The sequence below is a fragment of the Doryrhamphus excisus genome, chromosome 8, assembly GCF_030265055.1.
Source record: "Doryrhamphus excisus isolate RoL2022-K1 chromosome 8, RoL_Dexc_1.0, whole genome shotgun sequence".
Taxonomy (NCBI): domain Eukaryota; kingdom Metazoa; phylum Chordata; class Actinopteri; order Syngnathiformes; family Syngnathidae; genus Doryrhamphus; species Doryrhamphus excisus.
This window is the reverse complement of record NC_080473.1, coordinates 19,621,219-19,645,912: the sequence shown is the minus strand read 5'-3', so window position 1 is coordinate 19,645,912 and position 24,694 is coordinate 19,621,219. Positions and strand designations below refer to the sequence as shown.

General features: G+C 42.2%; 1 protein-coding gene across 1 annotated transcript; it reads left to right on the top strand.

Annotated features, from left to right (window-relative positions):
* The first annotated feature begins 584 nt into the window (after positions 1-584).
* On the top strand, positions 585-21,121 carry LOC131135065 (probable G-protein coupled receptor 149). The gene is made up of 5 exons (XM_058080880.1): positions 585-1,780; positions 4,680-4,860; positions 7,052-7,551; positions 14,826-14,969; positions 16,226-21,121. Exons 1-5 carry the CDS (start codon positions 860-862, stop codon positions 16,727-16,729), a joined length of 2,250 nt encoding a protein of 749 aa, XP_057936863.1. The 5' UTR covers positions 585-859; the 3' UTR covers positions 16,730-21,121.
* The last annotated feature ends 3,573 nt before the right edge of the window (positions 21,122-24,694 follow it).

The following is a 24,694-nucleotide window of genomic DNA, read 5'->3' as shown; positions in this document are numbered from 1 at the left end:
AACATTTGGAAGTGTGCTTGAGGCTGGCTATCAGCAGCTACTGTCCGGACTATGCATCCCTGGCTGGTTCAATTCAGTGCAAGTCATCAAAGTAAACTCAGGTAATTACAAAAAATGTTAATAGTTAATTATGTGTGTTTTGCAATATTGGCTCATTTGGTTATGTAAGGTACATCAACATACATTGTACGTACAAATAATCCTCAATACATTTGAAAATAAATAGATGTTTTGCATTTTTGTAGTGGGTAGATCATTTTGACTCGGTCATTTTAAAAGTAGCTCGCATGCTGAAAAAGTGTGAGCACCCCTGCTCTAATATGTCCAAATAATAAGGACAATATTAAACATAATGGATGCCATTGCATTGGGGTTCTTTGATGCCAATTTTCTAATATCTATCACAATAGGTGCGTTTATGATGTTCCATTTATTGTTTTCATTCATATAATAAATGAAATAAACTACACTTCACTGAATACGTCATTTCCTTTATTTCCTCAGAGGTGTCGTTGTTGTTACTGCACAATAAAGCAGTAGTAGTACTTTTCATGTGTTTGCTTCGGCCCAACCCCATCACGACGGAGAGGACAAGTGGGTGGGTGACGACAGCGTGCACATCGTCAGCTGGACGACCCCCACCGGTTGCGAACTTGGAGCGGCCAACTCAGCCCGGTCGACTCCGTTTCCACATCCAACCCCCCTAAAACACAGAACCCAAAGAGATGATATCGTGCGCTTTTCGCGTTTGCTTTTTTGTTTGTGGTTTGATTGGATTTCTTGTCAACTTCAACCAAAGGAGTCTCGTTTGAGCTGTTCAAAAGTAGCAGCTAAAGGAGAGAACTTCACCTCCGGAAAGATGTCAACGCCGCACCCCAACCACAGCCACCTCTCGGCGGGCACTATCAGCGAAGCGGACCCATCGGAGGCGGAGGGGCGCATCCGGCTGCTGCTCTTGGCTTTGTGCGTAACCATCGCCGCCGCCACCTTCATCGGCGGGGTTTACTCGCTCCTGTCCCTCCTGCAGATGAGAAGGAAGACGTCTCTGAGTCTCATCGTGGCGTCCATGTCAGTGGACGACCTGCTCAGCGTGGTGCCGCTCTCCCTCTTCATCCTCCTGCAATGGGAGCGGGACGGTGGCTCCGCCAGCCTCTGCACTCTAGCCGGGCTCCTTTACGTCTTCCAAGGGGTCTCCAGCAACATGAAGGCCTGCCTTATAGCTGGTTATACTTTTTACGTGACCAAGAGGTTCGGGGTGCTGCGCTCGGTCCGCCGCCCCCTCGGGGTGATGTGGGCCATCGCCGGGGTGTGGGCGGTCAGCCTGGCCGTCAGCGTGTTGCCTCTGTGCGGTTGGGGCAGCTTCGCGCAGGCTCCTCTGGGCTGCTTCCCGGAAAGTGACAGCTTTTACATCCTGCTGCTCTTCCTCTTGTATTCTTTGTGTTTTTGCGCTTTGCTGTTCTTCTTCCTGCCCCTCACCTACCAGCTCCTGTGCTCCAGGGAGCCCCAGAGGAGCGTGCAGTGTGCTGGCTACCTGGGGGTCATCCGCTCGCTCTCCCGGGACAGCCTGGACAAAAGTTTTGGCGCCTACAACGAGCTGAGTCCGAGTTCGTGCGGGGCGACCTGCGAACTCCGAGAAGGGAAGGAGGGAGTTGCCAGATGCCCTGGGTCCGTCTGTGGCCAGATGTCGGCGGCCGTGGGAGACACCCCTGTGGTGTTTGCCCAAAAACGCTTCTCCATGATCCTGGCGGTTGTCAGGGTTACTTTGTGGATGCCAATGATGGTAAGCAGCATGACAAACACCCACAAAATACATCCATCCACCATCGTGGCCATTAATACATTTAATGCAAATCCAAAATAGCAAACAAGTGTTCATGTCGTCATAGAATGTTCATTAAGGGTAACTTATATTTCTCATGTTACATATTCATATGATTTTGGATGCACGGCGAGCAAGTGGTTTGAACGCAGGCCTCACAGGAGACCTGAGTTCAATTCCATCCTCGGCCATCTCTGTGTGGAGTTTGCATGTTCTCCCCGTGGGTTTTCCTCCCACATTCCAAAAACATGCTAGCTTAATTGGTGACTCCAAATTGTCCATAGGTATGAATGTGAGTGTGAATGGTTGTTTGTCTATATGTGCCCTGTGATTGGCTGGCCGCCAGTCCAGACCAGGCCTCTCGCCCGAAAACAGCTGAGATAGGCTCCAGCACCCCCTGCGACCCTCATGAGGATAAGCGGTAGAAAATGAATCAATGAAGGAATATGGGACTGTACGGCGGTCGAGTGGTTAGCACGCAGACCTCACAGCTAGAAGACCCGAGTTCAATCCCACCTTCGGCCATCTCTGTGTGGAGTTTGCATGTTCTCCCCGTGCATGTGTGGGTTTTCTCCGGGTACTCCGGTTTCCTCCCACATTCCAAAAACATGCTAAGTTAATCGGCGACTCCAAATTGTCCATAGGTATGAATGTGAGTGTGAATGGTTGTTTGTCTATATGTGCCCTGTGATTGGCTGGCCACCAGTCCAGGGTGTACCCTGCCTCTCGCCCGAAGACAGCTGGGATAGGCTCCAGCACCCCCCTTGTGAGGATAAGCGGTAGAAAATGAATGAATATGTTATTTTCAGCTGTTTTCATCATGTGGGCTCTCAATTTTCCAAATGAACTGTAACAGCAGTGGCCCATACAATCCGGCCCTTCACCCGCCCGTCCACCCATCCCCAAGCCACAAGTTAAAAGCCCAAGTTTACTGACGTACTGCTACCTGCTACCTGTTACACTCATCCACCTAAACCTCCCACTCATCCAGGTTATGGCACCAATGCAATGCAATCCCAGCCTATACCCCCTGCGGCTTAGATCCCACTAAATGAGAGTTGAGCTAGTCAACAAGCTAAAAGTCTGAACTGTCAACTCTTCGTCCAGCTCTTACTTAAGGTGTGTGTTCTATCAACTACTGTTGCACAGCCACACCAGCGGGCAACCTTTACTTAAAGGTCCCGACAACAACACATCACAGCCCCTTCAATAACGTCATGTAAAAACAAATGCCCCATGTGTACCAATAGCGTAGTTCAGCGGTTTTCAAAGTGAGGCCACAAGACTTCAGAGGGGTGCAGCAGCTTGAGAAACATATAGTTCAAGCCAGTGGAGCTAACTTCAGTTATCTTTTGGTGTGTGCAAATATATGTAAATAAAATAAACACTTAGATCTGCAGTGTTAAAAAAAGAATAGATTTTTTTCTTTTTGTATTGGCTGAGAAAAACCTTCTTTCTGAAATACTTTTCCACACGAGGAAGAGTAAGGAGACCTGCTGATAGAAGATTGCCTTTTCTGCAGAGTAAATAAAGAATATTGGATCATAAATGCCAGCCAGCCCACAGACAACCCTGGGCAAGCAGAAATCACATGACTTTCAACACTGAGAAATTATTATTGGGAATGAGTATGTAAATACATTTTGATTTCACATTTGGCAATCATAACAGCTCAGAGTGGATTTCTGACTCCGTCGTTTAGATGTAATGGAACAGTTTCACCCTGGAACCCAACACCAGGTGCACCTGCACAGTCTACAGCAGGGGTGCTCATTAAGTCGATCGCGATCTACTGGTCGATCGCGGAGGTGGTACTGGTCGATCGCTGGTCGATCGCGGCGTGACATTAAAAAAATATCATCCCAGCATCAATGCCGTCACTTGATTGACATACAGGGCAGCCATTCAGATGACAACTGAATGTTGCCCTTCGGGCGACCAATCAAATCAAACAACGTCTCTAAGTGCAGCAGAACTTACGATGTCAGCCTATCATCCATCCCCGTTACTTGATTGACATACAGGACAACCAGTCAGATGACAACTGAATTTTGACCTTTAGGTCACCGCTCATGCGTAAACAACGATGCAAAGTGCTAAGCTAGTCGGCGAATTGCGTCAGATTTTAAGCCCTCGCTAAAGTTTATGGTCACTAAAATGAGTGAAGGAGCTGGACCAAGTAAAAAGGCAAAAACTGGACCAAGTAAAAAGGCAAAAAACATATCACTTCCATACGGATATGGAATATTATACGGATATTATGATACGGATATTATCCATGACTGATAAACATTTGGAAGTGTGCTTGAGGCTGGCTATCAGCAGCTACTGTCCGGACTATGCATCCCTGGCTGGTTCAATTCAGTGCAAGTCATCAAAGTAAACTCAGGTAATTACAAAAAATGTTAATAGTTAATTATGTGTGTTTTGCAATATTGGCTCATTTGGTTATGTAAGGTACATCAACATACATTGTACGTACAAATAATCCTCAATACATTTGAAAATAAATAGATGTTTTGCATTTTTGTAGTGGGTAGATCATTTTGACTCGGTCATTTTAAAAGTAGCTCGCATGCTGAAAAAGTGTGAGCACCCCTGGTCTACAGTAATGGTCCAATCGAAAACAAATGAACATGTCATTTTTGTGTAGACAAAATGCCAAAGTCATATTTCTTTGTAACTAAACAGATCTCAGGACAAACAATGATTTGACGTGCAAACCCTAAATATAGAAACGTCCGTGCTCATGAAGAACCAGCTTGGTTTCCTCTGTGTTCCTTTACGTTTTCACCCTTATGCATCTAGAATCAGCAGCTTCTCCACAGTGAATTCATTTCCTCTTCCTTTTCATTCACAGACCTTGGTGCTGGTGCGCCACGCAGCCAATGCACGCAGCTCCTCCCTGGAGACACTCAGTTTCTTCCTCACGTTGCTGGCCCCTGCGGTCACGCCGCTCTTTGCGCTGTCTAAGCGCTGGATCCACATGCCGTGTGGCTGCTTCATTAACTGCAACCGTGACCCAAAGCAAGATGCCTCCGGTAGGTAGTAAGTGCCTTGCATAATCAGTGGGTATGTTGTCCACTATAGACGCCGAGCACCACAGAATCCTTCTTTTTTTTCCCTCCACCAATAAAAAAGAAACAGGTGCCACAACAAGAAATACATGCGACACCTCCAATGAATACCCCCCCACAACATTAAAAGAGGTGACACTAGAATAAGTGCCACACCCCAAATAGAAGCCTTCTTTTGAACCTCCACTTATATAATGGGTGCCACTAGAACAAATACTAGAACAAAACACTCAAATAGTATAGTTTTTTTTTGCACCAGTAAAAACAGAAGCAAATTTATCCAGAACAAATAAGTGCCATCACTCAAATAGAAAGCATTGTTGTTTTCTAACAAGTAAAGAATTAAACTGGTGCCACTAGAATAAGCGCCACACCCCAAAGAGAAGCCTTATTTTCCCACCGGTAACAACAGTTCCATGAAAATAAATGAGTGAAATGAGTGCCAACCCTCCAATAGAGGCATTCTTTTTTTTCCATCAAGTAAAACAATAAACTGATGCCACTAGATCGAATAAGCTCCGTACCTCGAATAGAAGCCTTTCCTACTAGTAGAGAAGAAGTCAGTCCCACTGGAACAAATAAGCACCACACCTATTTTTTCATCTCCACTAAAAATACAGGGGACACGAGAACAAATAAGTGCCATACTTCAAATAGAAGCCTGTGTTTCCTCCCCACGATAAAAAAAAAAACCTGGGCCACTAGAACAAATAAGTGCCATACTTCAAATAGATGCCTTGTCACCCCCCACGATCAAAAAATAAACCCGTGCCACTAGAATAAAATAAGCATCGTACCCCAAATAGATCCCTTCTTTTTTCACCTCCACTGACAAAATGACTGCAATTATATCAATTATCCGCCACACCCCAAATAAAAGCCTTGTTTTCCCACCAGTAAAAACGAAACAGGCACCACTAGTACAAATACAATAGTACTACACCCTAAATATTTTTACCTCCACTAAATAATACAGGCACCGTTACAACTCACTTTTCACTCACCAGTAATGAAGAAACACGTGTAACTACAACAAATAAGCACCACACCTCAAATAAAAGCCTTTTTTTCAACTCCACTAAGAAAGCAGGTGTCACTATTTAACAAATAACCACCACACTTCAAATAGAAGCCTTTTTTCACCTCCACTAAGAAAACAGGACAGGTGTCACTATATAACAAATAACCACCACACCTCACATAAAAGCCTTTTTGCACCTCCACTAAGAAAAAAGGTGTCACTATATAACAAATAACCACCACACCTCAAATAGAAGTCTTTTTGCCCACCAGTAGAAAAGAACCATGTGCCTCTAGAAAAAAATAACACCTCAAATAAAAGCCAAGTAAAAAAAAGTGTTACCAAAGCAAATAAGTTCCACACCTCAAATAGAAGCCGTTTTTTTCACCTCCACTAAGAAAACAGGTGCCACTATATAACAAATCACCACCACACCTCAAATAGAAGCCTTTTTTCACCTCCACTAAGAAAACTGGACAGGTGTCACAATATAACAAATAACCACCACACCTCAAATAGAAGTCTTTTTGCCCACCAGTAGAAAAGAACCATGTGCCACTAGAAAAAATAACACCTCAAATAAAAGCCAAGTAAAAAAAATAAGTGTTACCAAAGCAAATAAGTACCACACCTCAAATATAAGCCGTCTTTTTCACCTTCAGTAAAAAACTGAGAATGAGCACCACACCTCACAAACAAGCCTCGCCAGTAAAAAAGAAACAGGTGCCTAATGCAGCACCTCAAATAATGTCTTCTCTTTTTCCCCCAATAGCGCCACACAAACTGGCGATACTAGAACTAATAAGTACCACACCTCAAATAGAAGCCTTTTCCAGTAAAAAAAAAACAAAAAAGTGTCACCAGAACAAATAAGTACCACACCTCAAATATAGAAGCCTGTTTTTTTCCCCAACCGTAAAAAAGTGATGTTCCTTAGCTATTCTAAATACCTTTATGTGACTGATACCTCGTGATGCATTCAATGTCTGAATCATAACGCACATTTCTGTATAAAAGACATGGCATCTGTAAAGCTGACATTGTATTATTGATCTGAGTATAATAAATGTTTACAGTAAGCACACTAACAGTAAACTAGACGAGACGCTGTAATTACTGTCAAATCTTTTACAGGCTTGAAAAGAAGCTTTGAGTTCAACCTTTCCCTCCACAAAGGTTGCAGAGTGTTCAAGTTATCCCACGTCCCCGTCTCTCCCACCACACTGGCCGAGAAGCCGTCCTATCACAGCCTCTTCAACAACGACTTTCCCAACGCACGTCCGGATGCACTTGAAAGCGGCGGGCTGTGCAGTTTGGGGCCTAATTTGAGTTTCAGCACCACGCTGCCTGTGGACAGCTCCTCCCATGCAGACCTCTTGCTGGAGGCTGTTGCTGGTGGGGAAGAGACGCTGGCTGATTGTACTCCACTGGCCCGTAACCACCACGGAGATGAGGAAAGTTTCCACGACCTCCCCTCCTCGCCACTTAATCACCGGGAACAAGACCACCATCTTACAGACACCTCGTCTGTGTTCGAAGCATCCGAGAGGAGGCTGTCGCACGAAGAATGCCGGAAAATTGAGCTGACAGATTGGGAATGGTGCAGGAGTAAATCAGAGCGAACACCCAGACAGGTACAAGCATTTTCCGCACGGTCGGTTTGTTATTCTGACATCGAACCATTTAATGAAGCAATTTGTAGCTGTCATTTTGCAGTTTATGGCTACTATGAAATGATTTTTTCCCCCCCAACACTCACTCAAGTCTGATGCCTCTTTATGCTAGTATAACAATTGCTGCATTAGCATGCAGTATATGATGATATACTACCCTTTGCTAAAACCACTTACACTCTTAAAAATGCTGGGTTATTTTTTTGACCCAACCGCTGGGTTGAGCCTGTTGGGTCATTTAATTGGGTAATTTTTATTGAATTGGGTATTCTGAGAACCCAATTCGTTGGGTTATCTCTGTTGGGTGCTAAGTTATTTGCTGCTGGGTTGTGATTTCCATTATATTGTGTTTGGTTATTTTGGACAACCCAAAGCGTTGGGTAGAATTTTAGAATTGGGTAGAATCTTTTTCTTTTCTTTTGTTTGTCACACTCAAATGTTTCAGATCATCAAATGTAAAATTCGCCCTGTCATTGACTGGTGTCATTGACTGGTGACCAGTCCAGTGTGTACCCCGCCTCTCGCCCCAACGTCAGCTAGGAGATTCCAGCATACTCATGATTGTGGTAAGGATAAGTGGCATATAAGAAGGATGCATGGATGGACGGACAACACAACTGAACACAAAATGTAGTTTTTAAAGTCAACTTTTTATGATTAAGGAAGAAAAAATAGAACCTACATGGCCCTGTGTGAAAAAGTGATTGCCCCCCAATCTAATAACTGGTTGGGCCACCCTTAGAATCAACACAGGGCTATAAAATACATGGCTTTTAATCTCCCTTCATGTGTTTACACTTGGGCCAAACTGAAATTAAAGACAGTTTTATGACAACCTGTACACATGAAGGTAGAATACTGCACTTATGTGAAACATCAACATTCCCTTTTCTGTGCATTATAACATGACAAAATTAGTTAATATGAGCTAGCTTACAATGCTGTCATTGGGACTAACATGTAATACTTGCAGTATCTTGCCGTATTTTGATGATTTTGATCCTTGGGATGGCTGTGTCTTCCAGCACAAGACGTGTGTGTGCTCCAGTCCTCGGGTAAAAAATGCTGACGGCAATACAGCATCTTGTTGAGTCTTGGTAGCTAAATGGAGAGCGAGGTATCCACTCTTCTGTCTGTGAATGATGCTCAGACTAGCAATTAGCTAGTTTTTCATGTTAGCTGCTACAATAATAATTTTGCTGTAGCTCGGTTAATATGCAACTCAGTTATGTCAATGGAGCACTGTTGGCTGATTTTTGCATTTAATTAGCATACATTGTATACACCAGCACAAGAATCACACACTGTATAGTAGTAAAGTAAGTGTTAAAGGTAAAAAAAAAGGAAATGTAAAAAATCAAAATCCTGTTGGATGAAGCCCCTGCCGGTTACTATTACTTGGATGACTGAGAATCTACACAGACATTACGTCAGCCTGCCAGTCACACCTAAATATTCATTACGTGCTGCTCCACAGAGTTCAGCTTACATCTATTTATTGACTGTGTGTTTTCCTGGGAGTGGTGTTCAAGTCTATATGAATTACATTTATTTATAATTGTGGCTTGTCTGTACACACTATTACTACTGCGGGAGACCAACTACTGAGCTTTCCTTTTTAGCTTTTTTTCATCCATTCATTTTCAATACCGTACTCGCATTGGGGTCACGGGTGAGCTGGAGCGTATCCCACCTGACTTCAGGCAAGAGATGGGGTAGACCTTAATCTGGTCTCCAAGGTAGTTTTTTTTTCATTTATTTCCTAAATGAAGTTGAGGTCATGTTTAATGCATTAAATATGAAAAGCGCATTTACTGTTGGTGGGTTTAAGCGAGTCAACACTATTAGTGTGATGCATATTTTCAGTCAAACACACACTCATACTACTCATTTCTGCTCCACTTGAAAGCCTGAGATGTTTCGGTGTGAAAATCACCAGAGGGTGTAAAATCCATGGAGCATGCAACTCTACTGCCTGGCTTTGGCTCACACTTTACGTCATGTTTAAATCAAAGCTGGTGTGCTATATGTACTGCCGGTGCGTCCTACTTCTCCTTTTGGCTGTAATGAACCTTGACACTAGTACTACCCGTGCTACCGCAGACACACACACTGCAGTTCATTCATTCATTCATTCATTCATTCATTCGCTTATCCTCACAAGTGTTGTTTTCGGGCAGGAGGTGGGGTACATCCTGAAATGGTGGCCAGCCAATCACAGGGCACATATAGACAAACAACCATTCACACTCACATTCATACCTATGGACAATTTGGAGTCGCCAAATAACCTAGCATGTTTTTGGAATGTGGGAGGAAACCGGAGTACCCGGAGAAAACCCACGCATGCACGGGGAGAACATGCAAACTTCACACAGAGATGGCCGAGGGTGCAATCGAACCCGGGTTGTCTAGCTGTGTGGCCTGCACGCTAACCATTCATTCATTCATTTTCTACCGCTTTTTCCTCACGAGGGTCGCGGGGGGTGCTGGAGCCTATCCCAGCTGTCTTCGGGCGAGAGGCGGGGTACACCCTGGACTGGTCGCCAGCCAATCACAGGGCACATATAGACAAACAACCATTCACACTCACATTCATACCTATGGACAATTTGGAGTCACCAATTAACCTAGCATGTTTTTGGAATGTGGGAGGAAACCGGAGTACCCGGAGAAAACCCACGCATGCACGGGGAGAACATGCAAACTCCACACAGAGATAGCCGAGGGTGCAATCGAACCCGGGTTTTCTAGCTGTGTGGCCTGCACGCTAACCACTCGTGTCGCAAAACAAAACAACAAATCTATTATTTATTATAATTGATTCATGAGAAAAAAAAATACATACACATACAGTACAGTGAAAAAGTCTTCGGCACTCACGATTTTTATTGTATTAAATGTATTAATTTTAAAGACAGTAAATAGAAGAACAGACAATACACAGCTTTGCAGTAAAAATAAATAGTAAACATAAAGTCCCTACAATGGAACAATGGAGCTTCAGGTTGTGCAGGGGCGTCAAACAGCAGTTGGCTATGTGGAGATGTTGGAGGGGGCATCTTTCATCCTGCGTCTTCCCCTCATCTAAATCCTATCTAACATTTGGGGAAGGATGGAAAGGGAAGTTTACAAAAATGGAATCAGTTCCAGACAGTGGATGTCTTGGTGAAGACATCTTCACCACCTGGAGCAACATTCCCACTAGCTTCCGAGTCCTTTTTTGAGCATTTTATTTTAGGCGCTTTTTGGAGCTATGGGCTTTTAATCACCTGATGACCAGCCTATTTTACTGTAATGCTTGTTTGCCATATATTGCTTACTGCGAATATGTTTGTATTACTTCCATATTATTTGCATTTTGAAGCTCCACTTAGATCTTCATTAAGAACCTACACTACATTCTTGAAATTTCTCAACTGGTTTTAATATTTTGATCAGGAGTGTCTAAGGCAGGGGTGCTCACACTTTTTCAGCATGCGAGCTACTTTTAAAATGACCGAGTCAAAATGATCTACCCACTACAAAAATGCAAAACATCTATTTATTTTCAAATGTATTGAGGATTATTTGTACGTACAATGTATGTTGATGTACCTTACATAACCAAATGAGCCAATATTGCAAAACACACATAATTAACTATTAACATTTTTTGTAATTACCTCCACATTACTCCACATTTCCCTTATTTCGTACTGCGATGGTAGAATGGCATATGAGGCAAACGCACTTCGAAAAAGACATTGTGAAAAAAAAAAGTCCACCTCCCATTCCGTATGGAAGTGATATGTTTTTGCCTTTTTACTTGGTCCAGCTCCTTCACTCATTTTAGTGACCATAAACTTTAGCGAGGGCTTAAAATCTGACGCAATTCGCCGACTAGCTTAGCACTTTGCATCGTTGTTTACGCATGAGCGGTGACCTAAAGGTCAAAATTCAGTTGTCATCTGACTGGTTGTCCTGTATGTCAATCAAGTAACGGGGATGGATGATAGGCTGACATCGTAAGTTCTGCTGCACTTAGAGACGTTGTTTGATTTGATTGGTCGCCCGAAGGGCAACATTCAGTTGTCATCTGAATGGCTGCCCTGTATATCAATCAAGTGACGGCATTGATGCTGGGATGATATTTTTTTAATGTCACGCCGCGATCGACCAGCGATCGACCAGTACCACCTCCGCGATCGACCGGTAGATCGCGATCGACTTAATGAGCACCCCTAGTCTAAGGAAACAATACCTTGCCGCTACTAGGTGCCTGGTACTGTCTGCAGTTGAGTAAACAAACGGCCCGGCGGTCACTGTGACGAATTACAAGTAAGCTCAAGAATAGAAACCTTCGAAAAAAGATTGAATGGGTCTGCAGCCCTCCCTCCCTCCCTCTCTCTCCCCCCCCCCATAGAAGCAGCTTATTTATCCTCACACGCAAGCTGTGCAGACACACAAAGCCATGCATCACCTCCAAAGTTTGTGATTTATGGGGAGCCTGGCTGTGTTTTGCTGCTTATTAACAGGCGAGATGTCATTATCCATTGTCTCTGCTCCTTACTGTCAGCCACTCTGGCCTGCGGCCTCCACGGAGAGAGAGGTGGAATTAAAGCTTAAAGACATCTTTACCCTCTCTTTGACTTCAGACTGGGTTTGTGAGCGCTGATCCGGGAGGCATGTTTGCCAGCCCGCTCCCTGGGGGCGATGGGGGCTTTATTGTGCATTCAGATGTAGCAAAACTGAAGTTGTTTTTTCCTTTTGCGAGTACAGTACATCCATTCACGTAAATCAGGGGTGGGCAAACTACGGCCCGGGGGCCACATGCGGCCCACCAAGTGTTTGAATCCGGCCCGCCAGTTGCTTTCTAAGTATTTCAACTTTTAACATACAAGCTGGCAACATGACTTGCAAGTCAAAATTTAAAAAAAAAAGTTAAAAAAAAGCAAAAAAAAAGTAAAATTCTATTTTGTAATTTGATGTGGTCTGATGTTTAAAGTGCTCCTGAAAAACGGGATATCCAAACATATAGCTGCTTTTATGACACTTTTACAGATAAAATTAGACAATAATTCAATGCAAGATGTTAGAATTATTATTATTACTTGTAATAATAATAATAATTATTATTATAATTATCATTACAATAACAATTATTTGTCACAATATTATTTGTTGGAATTAATATAATAATAATAATAATTATTATTATTATTATTATTATTATTATTAAAAAAAAGTGTGTGTGTTAAATATATTTTCTGGCCCCCCGGACAATTTTGTTAACTCAACGCGGCCCACCAGTCAAAACGTTCGCCCACCCCTGACGTAAATAGATGCTGTTCTCACAGGTTATGTTGAATATAGCCACAGTGGCACTGAATTATGTACACTATCTAATAAGATCCAGTCCAAGAGCCGTACTGTAAAAGTTCATTAGAAATGCAAGGTTGTGCAGTTTGGACCGGGAGCTATCCTCCGATTGTGTATTTATTGGTGTAACCTTCAATGAAGGCCGCACCCTCAAATATAATGATTCATAACCATTATTTGTGTCCTATGAATCCCCTCGGCGTCTAAACAGATTTATTTCCCCACAACACGCTGCCTTCCATCTGTGTGCTCATCACGCTGATGGCTTTGAAACATTATTTGATTTACTTGACAACGTGTTCTCAGCGCTCAAGTCTCTCACTCCCTCCCTCCATCTCTTCATCCCGCACTCATTCACGCTAATGCAAAGACACTGACTATTAAGGTAATAGAGTCAGACAGAACAAGACACTGACGTCCTCTTTTCTCTATGCACTGCAATCATTGCCCAGAATGCTGCTATGATGTAAATAATGTAAAGGGCTTAATGACACCTACTCCTCGTTGTCTCACCACTGTGCCCCTTTTTCTGCAAATAAAGTAACTGCCGCTCCATTATTCATAGGTAAATCCACAAATGTATCACCATTATGGGCTATAATCAAAGAATAAAACAGCATTAGGGTCATGGAGAAATGAAGCAGCTTAAAAGCACTGCTCTCTTGTTGCATGATTTATATATCATCATCATATCCATTTATACTTAGCCCACAAATAAAGCAAAATCCAGCCGGTATATGGTGTTAACTCATACTCATTCTTAATTATTGTGCTTCACTGGATCCAAACCACTTAATGTATACCACACCACATAGAAGCAATGCATGGAAAAGCTTTTAATCCTCTGAGGTTGCTTGTTTTTGTTTATCACTTTATCTGAGATTATTTTTCCATGGTTTTTTTTCATGAAAAATTGTGAAATTTAAATTTCAGATTACTTTGTTCCAAGGCCAACCAGACACCCAGGCCAATTTTCCTACCCTTTGTGGTAAACATATAAAAACATCATAATTTTTTTCTCCCTCAAATCTCACATTCAGCTTCAGTTTTAATAAAAAATACAAACGATGTAAATGTTTTCATCATTTTAATCCTTTTAATGCCCATCTGATTCATTGGCATGACTGTTTTTGCTTTAAATGTTAGGGGATGGTTCGCTCTGTGAAAGATCACATTTAACTCTACATAAAATTTGTAATAAAACTGATTTTGATATATATGGTCAAATTCCATATACCAGGGGTGTATAGCCTTGGACAACATTGCTCCAAGGATCACTCAGGCACTCAATGCCCTCCACCACAATCAGGTGGTGATTCACAGAGTAGAATATAATCATGCATTTTCTAATTGCAGGGTTTTGTTGAGCTGAAAAATAGTGCAATTAGTCATATTAACATTTTAGAATGAGATTGGACAATTTACACTTTTTCTATGCCGCTTGTCAACTAGCGTTGCAGGGGTATGCTGGAGTCTATCCCAGCTGACTATGGGAGAGAGGCGTCACACTCACATTCATACCATACCATAGGAGGTCATTATATATATAATAATGTAATAGTCTGTTTTTCAAAGGACACTAAATTCAACTTAACACTCAATAGGTACAGAAATATACAAACATGTACCAATTTGAGTTTTAAATGGGGAAAACCACGTCTTTTAAAGTTTTCCCATGATACATTGCATTCATTGGGGCACTGAAATGACGTCAGCCTCCTCTGACGGATTAAATGAAATGATTTTTGTAATGTAAATGAATCTCATGAACAAATGGGCTGATGCACTACAAAGACAAAAGTGATGAAGTGAAATTGATATTATAGTCAACCCACCTGTAAAATCAAAGTCATTTATTTTCTCTCTCAATGTAGAGGTCATCCGCCGGTCTGTCCATCCCGCTGTGTGCCTTCCAAGGAACAGTATCTCTGCAAGCCCCCACAGGGAAGACTCTCTCTCTGTCTACCTACGAGGTCAGCAGTGATGGACTTAAAATATCTCCCAACAATGCCAAGAAGGTAAAGCCCACAGGCACTTCACGCTCTCAATTTTTTACGGTTTTATAAATAAAGACGCTCGCTTGTGAGGGAATTTCACACATAATATGTTTTTATTAAACTTGTGTGACATGCATGAATGGAAATGATGGTGAGATTAGTTAAGCTAAATACACTATAGGTTGTCTGTACATGGTGGTAAAACAAAGAACAGGAACATTACCACCCAAGGTGGGTAGAGCGGAGACCAGAGAAGGGTTCCTCGTGGGTGACTGGAGGAATGGCGGCAGGTCGAGGCCGAGTCAAACGACTATGGCAAACAATTGAGGTGAGGAGGACGACAAACACAAAACCCACGCCATAACAATAGGTGTCAGGAAGTGTCGGGATCTGACATAGACTGGGAACAGAAGGGGATGGGCTTGCCTTGGAGCTGGAACAGGAGTTGAGCGGACGTTGGCCTGCGTTGGAGTGGGAATAGGAGGCGCCCGGACCTCGGCCTGCCTTAAGTGGGAACAGTAGGCAACCAAACCTGGGAGCAGGAACAGGAGGCGACCGGACCTTGGGCACCTTGGGCCGGCGTGGAGCCTGAGCCGGAAGATGAATTGTGACCCAGAGAGTTTCCAGAGCCATAACATGCTGTTGTTGCTGCTGCTGATTTGTTCTGTTCTGTTCAGCTATTATTTAGTGTAAAGTTACCCCAAGACATGGTGGCAAATCTGAATAATTAAGTCTATAACGAGCAATATATCAGTTCACGCAGAGCGGCCAAAAACAAAGAACAAAGTCTTGACCATAAAGAGGAGGCCAGGAGTGAAAAGGGGAGCATAGAAGCTTGGCCGCAGGCGAAAGCAACAGGAGTTGCAGGAGTTTCTGACGTCCCTCCAGTCCATGCGGCAGGGGCGAATGCCCAGCGGCACTCCAGCAGTCCTCCCTCCACCCCCACTGTGTGTTGTTTTGGATTTGGGAACATCTGGGAGCACAACAGAGCTACTGTCTGTTTTGTGTTTATTTTTATTTTTCCTCTATTTTTAGGATGCGAACGTCAGGTTCCACTGGTGGGTTTGCAGGGAGAAGAACTAGCCGTGGTGCTGAGGCATAATGAAGCCTTTACTTACACTCCTCTGCTGATTTGTACTTAGCTTTTTGCCGCTATGTGTGCACTCGTTTGTTGTTTATTAAATACTCTATCAGCATTTCTCCACAATGGAGTAATTAGAAATTAATGATGATGATAATGTGTTTTCATGTGTCCATTATCTCCTGATGGCCTACAGGTGGAGGTGTACCGCTCCAAATCAGTAGGCCATGAGCCCAGTGCAGATGACAAAGCATCAGAAGGCCAAGCAGGCGATGTGAACATCAGCGGCATCAACATGGGACTGGACATCGGAATGGGCATCGGAGCCGGCGTGGGTGACACAAATGTCAAGATCCACCTGGAGGTGCTGGAGATCTGCGACAACGAGGAGGCCATGGACAGCGTCTCCATCATCTCCAACATCAGCCAGTCCTCCACCCACGCCCGCTCGCCCTCGCTGCGTTACTCGCGCCGTGAAAACCGCTTTGTCTCCTGCGACCTGGGGGAGACGGCATCCTACTCTCTGCTCATCCCAACCACCGGCAACCCAGAGGTTGAGGCCATCAACATCACGATCCCTGACACTGTGGAGGCGCATCGGCAGAACACTCGTAGACAGACGCAGGGAAGCTCGGGATATCGTGAGGAAATACAGCTGCTCAATGAGGCCTACAGGAAACAAGCTGAGAACACGGAATGAAACCTGCTAAACATTCATGAATGACCCTGAAGTAGAAAGACACTTCGTACAGCAATGGACTCCAACATGGCGCACACTTTTCTCTTAGTTAGTAGACTGGGAACTAAAAGGAACAGTATTTCACAAACCCAGGGACAGCAGCATAGAAAGAAATCTTGGATAGACTTTAAAGCAGGGGTGTCCACACTGCACTGAGGGGGCCATTTGCAGCCTATCCTTACATTGTTATTGTCCCACAGCACATTATATAAGTATTAAAATAAGTATATTTAAGAAAATGCAAAATCTGCAGTAATTTTACAAAAAAAGTCAAAATATTATGGGAAGAAAAAAGAAAAAAAATCACAATTTTTCCAGAATAAACTAGTAATATTATAAGGAAAATAATTTTTGTTGCATAAAGATGAAATATTAAAGAATTAAATTTTTAAAGTCATTATATTGTGAGAAACAAAACAACAAGTTGCAATTTTTGATTATGTTGGGAGGGAAATCCTGATGTTATGAGAATAAAGTCAAAATATGATGGGTATAAAGAAAAATTAATAGAAAAAAGTTGAAATAGACAACAGAAATGACAAAAAAATATTTTTACAATGATAAACTCGAATTCCAACTAATTTAGTTTGTCTATTTTGTAAGGTGTATTATGATTTGTATTATATGATTATGATTATTATATGTATTATGGGCGGCACGGCGGTCTAGTGGTTAGCGCACAGACCTCACAGCTAGGAGACCAGGGCTCAATTCCACCCTCGGCCATCTCTGTGTGGAGTTTGCATGTTCTCTCCGTGCATGTGTGGGTTTTCTCCGGGTACTCCGGTTTCCTCCCACATTCCCAAAAACATGCTAGGTTAATTGGCCACTCCAAATTGTCCATAGGTATGAATGTGAGTGTGAATGGTTGTTTGTCTATATGTGCCCTGTGATTGGCTGGCGACCAGTCCAGGGTGTACCCCACCTCTCGCCCGAAGACAGCTGGGATAGGCTCCAGCACCCCCCGCGACCCTCGTGAGGAAAAAGCGGTAGAAAATGAATGAATGAATGAATATGTATTATGAAACAAACTTAGATAATAGAGTCGTTATTCTTGAAAAATTAGGTTGGGGAAGGGTCATAATAGTACAGGAATTAAATCAAAATATTCTGAAGAGAAAATAATTTAAATATTTGGAAAATGCAAGAAAAAGGCAACAGTGAAAATAGGGAAAAAATACATTCTGTAACCTGTATGGCAAAGCTGAGATGCAGTTCTTCCATGAAATATTTCTAAGTTCTTATAGTATATCTACATGTGTTGCTGTACAAAATATCATTTTTCACTATGGGGCCCTTGCTGGAAAATGTTTGGACAGCCATGCTTTAGAGTAGTCAGTGTACAGCTTGTGTAGCAGTATAGTCTTACCATCCACTGCAAAGGAGTCAGCACACATCCATTATTGTCTAAATATCTGTACAGTACGGACTGTACAGCTTTGAGTTTTAGAGAAGGAAACAAGGTTTCAGTGTTTGTATTTTAGCCGGACGTTCACCTTCTCGCAGCCTGTCACCCCCCAAGCGGATGCGGCCAGAGATAAATTCATAACGACACGGTTAAGGGTGAAGATGTGGTCACATGTCTGACGTCATCCATACCGATCTGCGATGGGAGGGATCAGCTGACCCGTGTGACTCATCCCTGTGTGCAGTTTTTTTGTGTGTGTGTGTGTGTGTCTTTGTTCCAAAATTCGCCATGGAGGATGGAGACTGTAATGATCGTAATGGTTTGTGATGCTGCCGCCGTCACGAGCTTTCATACAGCATTTTCTTTGATGTAATGCAGCCACTCTGGTGATTTGTTTTAATTACACCATGTTTCTCTTTGCGCCTGCTCTACATCCATTATGTATTACACGGTCAGTGTTGCTGCTATCAAAAGAGAGAGAGAGACTCAAATGGTGACGAGCCATTCTGGAATTGAAGACGAGGATGAGGGGACTTGCTGTATGGAGATGGGCATTCACAGTGTGGGCAGCACATGAATGTTCTTTCCGATCGCAGGACTAATTTAGGGCTCACTGCATTCACTTCCTGTCCAATCAGTGAGCCACCGGTGGCCACATGCATACGTGCATAAATCCACAAGTGGGATTATGGAGGTCACGTTGTGTATTTTATCACCAGTTTGGATCTACAGCTATCACAGGGGTGTCCAAAGTGCAGCCCGGGGGCCAATCGGGGCACACTGCCATTTTTTTACTGGCCCGCAGCACATTTTAAAAAGATAATTTAACAAGAAAACCACATCAGCAGCTAAAATGGAAAAAATCTTCAGTCATTTCCAAATATAACGAAAAAAGTTGTAATCAAAAAAGAAAAAAAAATATTTTTACTACAATAACTAATACTATGAGAAAAAAGAATGGTGCATGAAGTTGAAATACAAAAGAAAAAATTGTTGTAAAAACCAACAAAATAAAGTAGTAATTTTTGGAAAATTCGAAAAAAGGAAAATTTGGAAAACGTAAAAAAAAAAATAAAGAAGTTGTCCTCTAACAAGAAAAAAGTAGCAATTTTATGAGTAAAAGTAATGTCATTTTAGCACCAAACAGGTGAAACATTAAAGAAAAAATATGATATTTAAAAAGTCATAAAATTGCAAAATGTTGGAAAATCTTTTTTATTTGAGAATAAAGACAAAATCTAATGAGAAAAAGTTTTTAACATGAATGATGCAAATTTATGAGGGAAAATTACATCATTTTGAAACAAGTGAAATATTATAGAAAAAATATATATTTCAAAAAATATGAATAAAATAGGGGCGGCACGGTGGACTAGGGGTTAGCGCGCAGACCTCACAGCTAGGAGACCAGGGTTCAATCCCACCCTCGGGCATCTCTGTGTGGAGTTTGCATGTTCTCCCCGTGCATGCGTGGGTTTTCTCCGGGTACTCCGGTTTCCTCCCACATTCCAAAAACATGCTAGGTTAATTGGCCACTCCAAATGTGTGAGTGTGAATGGTTGTTTGTCTATGTGTGCCCTGTGATTGGCTGGCGACCAGTCCAGGGTGTACCCCGCCTCTCGCCCGAAGACAGCTGGGATAGGCTCCAGCACCCCCGCGACCCTCGTGAGGAAAAAGCGGTAGAAAATGAATGAATGAATGAAAAAATATAAAAAATCTTAATATGTAGGGGGAAATTATAATAATGATGTGTTCATTTCGTAACATTAGGTTTGGAAAAAAATACAATATTCCAAATATTCTGGGAATAAAGTCATGCTATTATGACAAAAAACTTGAGAAACAAAGCACAAAGACCAAACAGCTGGCTTTTTGACCTGTAGTTGTTAATAATACAATATATAACTTCTTAGCATATTTACATGTGTTGCTTTCCAACATATCAAAGTGGCAAAGTTGCATCCTTTCGTTTTTCACTATGTGGCCCTCCTCTCTCTGGAAGAACATTTGGACACCCCTGGTCTATCAGAACCAAGTCTGCCTTCACTCTCCTTGATAATGAAATATCTTTCAATATTTGTGTGTGTGTGTGTGTGTGTGTGTGCAACAAACTACCGTACAGTTATTCCCAACCCATTTTAAAATGTCGTTATGGTTTGGATTGTGTCTTTTATGCGTGTGCAGTTTGAGCAGCTGCTCTTAGATACATCATTTGTAAAGACATCATTTGCAGGCGTCTGAATTCTTCTTTCGCGAGCACACTTCCATCAACTGTGACGTGTTCCATCCCCCTGAAGAATGCTATCGTTAAAGATTCATTAGAGGAAACAGCCTCCGACTAAACTGCGGGACATTTCTATTCCTAAGGCCAGAGGACAAAACACACCAAGCTTACGGTATAGAAGCTCAGCTCCCGTAATGAATGTAAAGTTGACTTCAATGCCCTGCTGTCCAAGTGACCACAAACCATTTCAGCTCTTAATGGTGCCAAAGGTTCTGAGTGGCGCGTTCAGGCGGCTTCATCTCTCCACAATGCAGCTGAGTGGAAGTCAGTCAATTATCAACTCGCTCTCACTTTTCAACGGGATTCATCTTTGCGTCAATTTGTGCTTTGTCGATCAATAAACTCATTTTACTTGTTGGATTTGCACATCAGGTGTTTATTCATTCTTGTCAGCCATCTGGGTACAAATGGGATTCCTTATCGGAGTGACTAAAGTGCAAAAAAACATCTACTTGGGCTTTCATTATACTTGTGCTGACAGGAGAACAGTGTGGTGATTATTTCACAGTGGATTTCAGACGCTCTCATTTTAGCGGCGGAGTTTCTGCTTCTTTCATGCAGGGGTGTCCAAAATTGAATCTCATCTTTGGGATACAGGTGATGAAGCATATTATAGAGTATGAAATATTCTCAATATCTTCTTACCGTAAATTCTGGTGTATAAGCCGTTACTTTTTTCTTAAACCTACAGCTTATACAGTGGTGCAGCTAATATATGCTAAATTCTAATCGTGACATTTCCTTGACTTCAGAACTACTACTGATTGTTACATGGAGGTTCCATTTTTGCCTGCATTTATTTGCCTTTGTAATATTTTGACCTGATTCCCATATCTTGACCTTACTTTCATCATTCATTCATTCATTCTACCGCTTATCCTCACGAGGGTCGCCTATCCGAGCTGTCTTTGGGCGAGAGGCGGGGTACACCCTGGACTGGTCGCCAGCCAATCACAGGGCACATATAGACAAACAACCATTCACACTCACATTCATACCTATGGACAATTTGGAGTCGCCAATTAACCTAGCATGTTTTTGGAATGTGGGAGGAAACCGGAGTACCCGGAGAAAACCCACGCATGCACGGGGAGAACATGCAAACTCCACACAGAGATGGCCGAGAGTGGGATTGAACTTCGGTCTCCTAGCTGTGACGTCTGCGTGCTAACCACTCGACCGCCGTGCAGCCCTACTTTCATAATATTATAACATTCATTCATTCATTTTCTACAGCTTTTCCTCACGAGGGTCACGGGGGGTGCTGGAGCCTATCCCAGCTGTCTTCGGGCAAGAGGCGGGGTACAACCTGGACTGGTCGCCAGCCAATCACAGGGCACATATAGACAAACAACCATTCACACTCACATTCATACCTATGGACAATTTGGAGTGGCCAATTAACCTAGCATGTTTTTGGAATGTGGGAGGAAACCGGAGTACCCGGAGAAAACCCACACATGGAGAACATGCAAACTCCAAACAGAGATGGCCAAGGGTGGGATTGAACTCCGGTCTCCTAGCTGTGAGGTCTGCATGCTAACCACTCGTCCGCCGTGCAGCCCTACTTTCATAATATTATAACATAAAAAAATGCAAACAATACAACTTTTTTTGTATTACAACTCTATGCTACTAAAATTACATTTCTACTTTTTTCAGTTAAGTTTATTCTTGTAAAATTCCTATTTTATTCTATTTATTTTGACTTTATTCTCTTTATTCTTTTTATATTTCTAATCAGTTCAACTTTCATTCTTGTAAATTTCCTTTTCGTAATCATGACTTTATTTCCATAATATTTTGGCTTTATTCACATTATCACGGCCTCCGCAGCCTGTACCTTTTTTTGCCGCTGAGAGGGTTGGCATGAGTCCTTCATTCTTAAAGACGTGCTTCCTGTGATGCATTTATGGTTTCCGTGTATGTAAGCATCCACACCCTCCTATGCACATGTGCACATGAGAATTTTAACTGTGTGAGCGAGTAGACTAACTGTAAAATCAGAAAAGCAAAGTTTGCTGAGAAAAGGAGAATCTGGCAGTTTTTCAATGCTAAAAAAGATTGAATAAAAAGCTCTGGCCTTTTTTCTCTTCATGTCAGCCAAGGCCTTTCACATCCCACTCACAACCTCACAGCTTACGAAAGCATCAGAAAAGAAGCATCACTTGGGGCCCTGAACTGCTTGATTCTAATACAACATGCATCTCCTAATATTCGTCAACGGAACAAAAAAAGACCCTTTTCACCTGGGGTTTTTTTTTGTTTTATAAATGAATGATTCAGCGGGCTCACTGGTTATTTGTATGCACTGCTGGTTGCCTGGAGGCTAGCAAAACAAGGTGTGCAGAGGAATCATCAGCGACGACTAAAAGGGGAGAGAGTGGAGGATGCATAGCTCTCACCGTCGTTCATCCCTCACATAACGCACAATTCTGAAAGCTCTTTCGTCCGTTCTCTCCCACTACGTGCCCACTCTCTGATTCAACTTCTGTGCTTCACTTTTCAGGGCGGTTGGACAATCAAAGTGCTCCAAAGATACAAATATTCAAAACATGTATACTATGCTATTTAACATAACATAATATAACAAAACCCTTCCAAGAAACCTTCTTGTAGGTCTAACAACAGCATCTCCAGCAGGAAGGTTTCTGGCTTGACGTACCCTACCCGCTCATCTCTGCCTTGTACCTCTTCACTCTCGTGCAGGCAAGCAAAGGTGGAGCATCTCCACATCACAGCAAGTCTTCCAGGTCCTGAAGCAACAAAACAGCACTAGACCATTACACTACCACCACCGTATTTTATGGTGTTTCTATACTGTTCTTGTTCTACTGTTTCTGAAATACACCGTTACTTTTATGTCTGATGTAATGGGACATACAACTTCCTAAAAATTAGACTTTTGAGTGTTTTACAGTGTTTTACGGTGTTTTCCCAAAGGTCTTAGGGATCATCAAGATATTTTCTGGCAAAATGGAGATGAGCCTTAATATTCATTTTGTTCAGTAGTGGTTTTGGTCTTGGAACTCTATCATGCAGGCTGTTTTTGCCCTTTGTCTTTCTTATGTTGACGTCATGAAAACTGACCTTAACTGAGGCAAATTTTTAGCATACATTTGACAATGGTAATGGTAATGGTAATGGTAATGGTAATGGTAATGGTTTTATTTCATTTGAACATCTCCTGTGAGCACCTGTGTGGCCTGCTCACAAATTACTCGTCCGCCTTGCACGATAATATTGATAATCTACAAAATTATAGAAAGATTGAATCAAAGAGACCTAGCTGAAAATTATTTTGTGTGACAATAAATGGAGTATATGTGGATCGTGTATTGGTGCTTTTTCATGATGATAGAGCAGGAATATAAATTTTTCATATTCTACCTAATGTAACACACGAAAGTCCGGAAAGCCATCAAATTACTGTTAGTGAGTATGAACTCCAATAACGTGAATTGAGGCGAGAAGAACATGAAAGGTGGAACATTGTTTGTGTGCCAGTAGCAACAAGAATCTGGAATGAAGGCAGAAAATAGCTATTATATTGTGCCTTTGTGCTCAAATGAGGACAAGGGGATTTTTGCACGTTTTATTGTCTGAGAGAGGTGAGCATTTGTTTCAATTTTGGAGACTTCGCTCTGCCGATGGAGTGTACTGTGTTATAAATTAGGATGTGAAGCCTACCTTAATAGAGTAGGGTAGATCATTTTCATTTGGTGGTGACCTTTAAGGCAGAGACAAAAGGTCACTCAGAATGCATCACCGAACTGTGAGTATGGCTGCTTTGGCAGCACATTGCTTGTATTAACTTCTTTTTGGGTCAACATTTTGTTCAATCCATTTGGAGTACAGTAAGCCATCAATGCCCCGCCCCACTTGACTAAGAGATTCCACTTTTTAAAACACTCCTTTACAATTTTTTAATAAATTTAGAATGAAAGCCATTTTTGTTAAATTGCATTGTTTACTATTGTCAACAACAAGGTGTTAAATTGGTCAAAAATGGCCACTATTTATGTAGGTATACAAATGACTTTTTTATACCACTTGGCCAAACACCAAAATGTAAAAATCATAAATGCAATTGGATTTATTCAGTATCATTTTAATACATTTAAAGATGTGAAATTAGTGCTATGTTAATCTATTTATCTTAGCTAGCTAGCTATTTATTAAGCTAGCTAAGATATTTATTTAATATTAAGCTATTTATTGGTCTATACTTCCC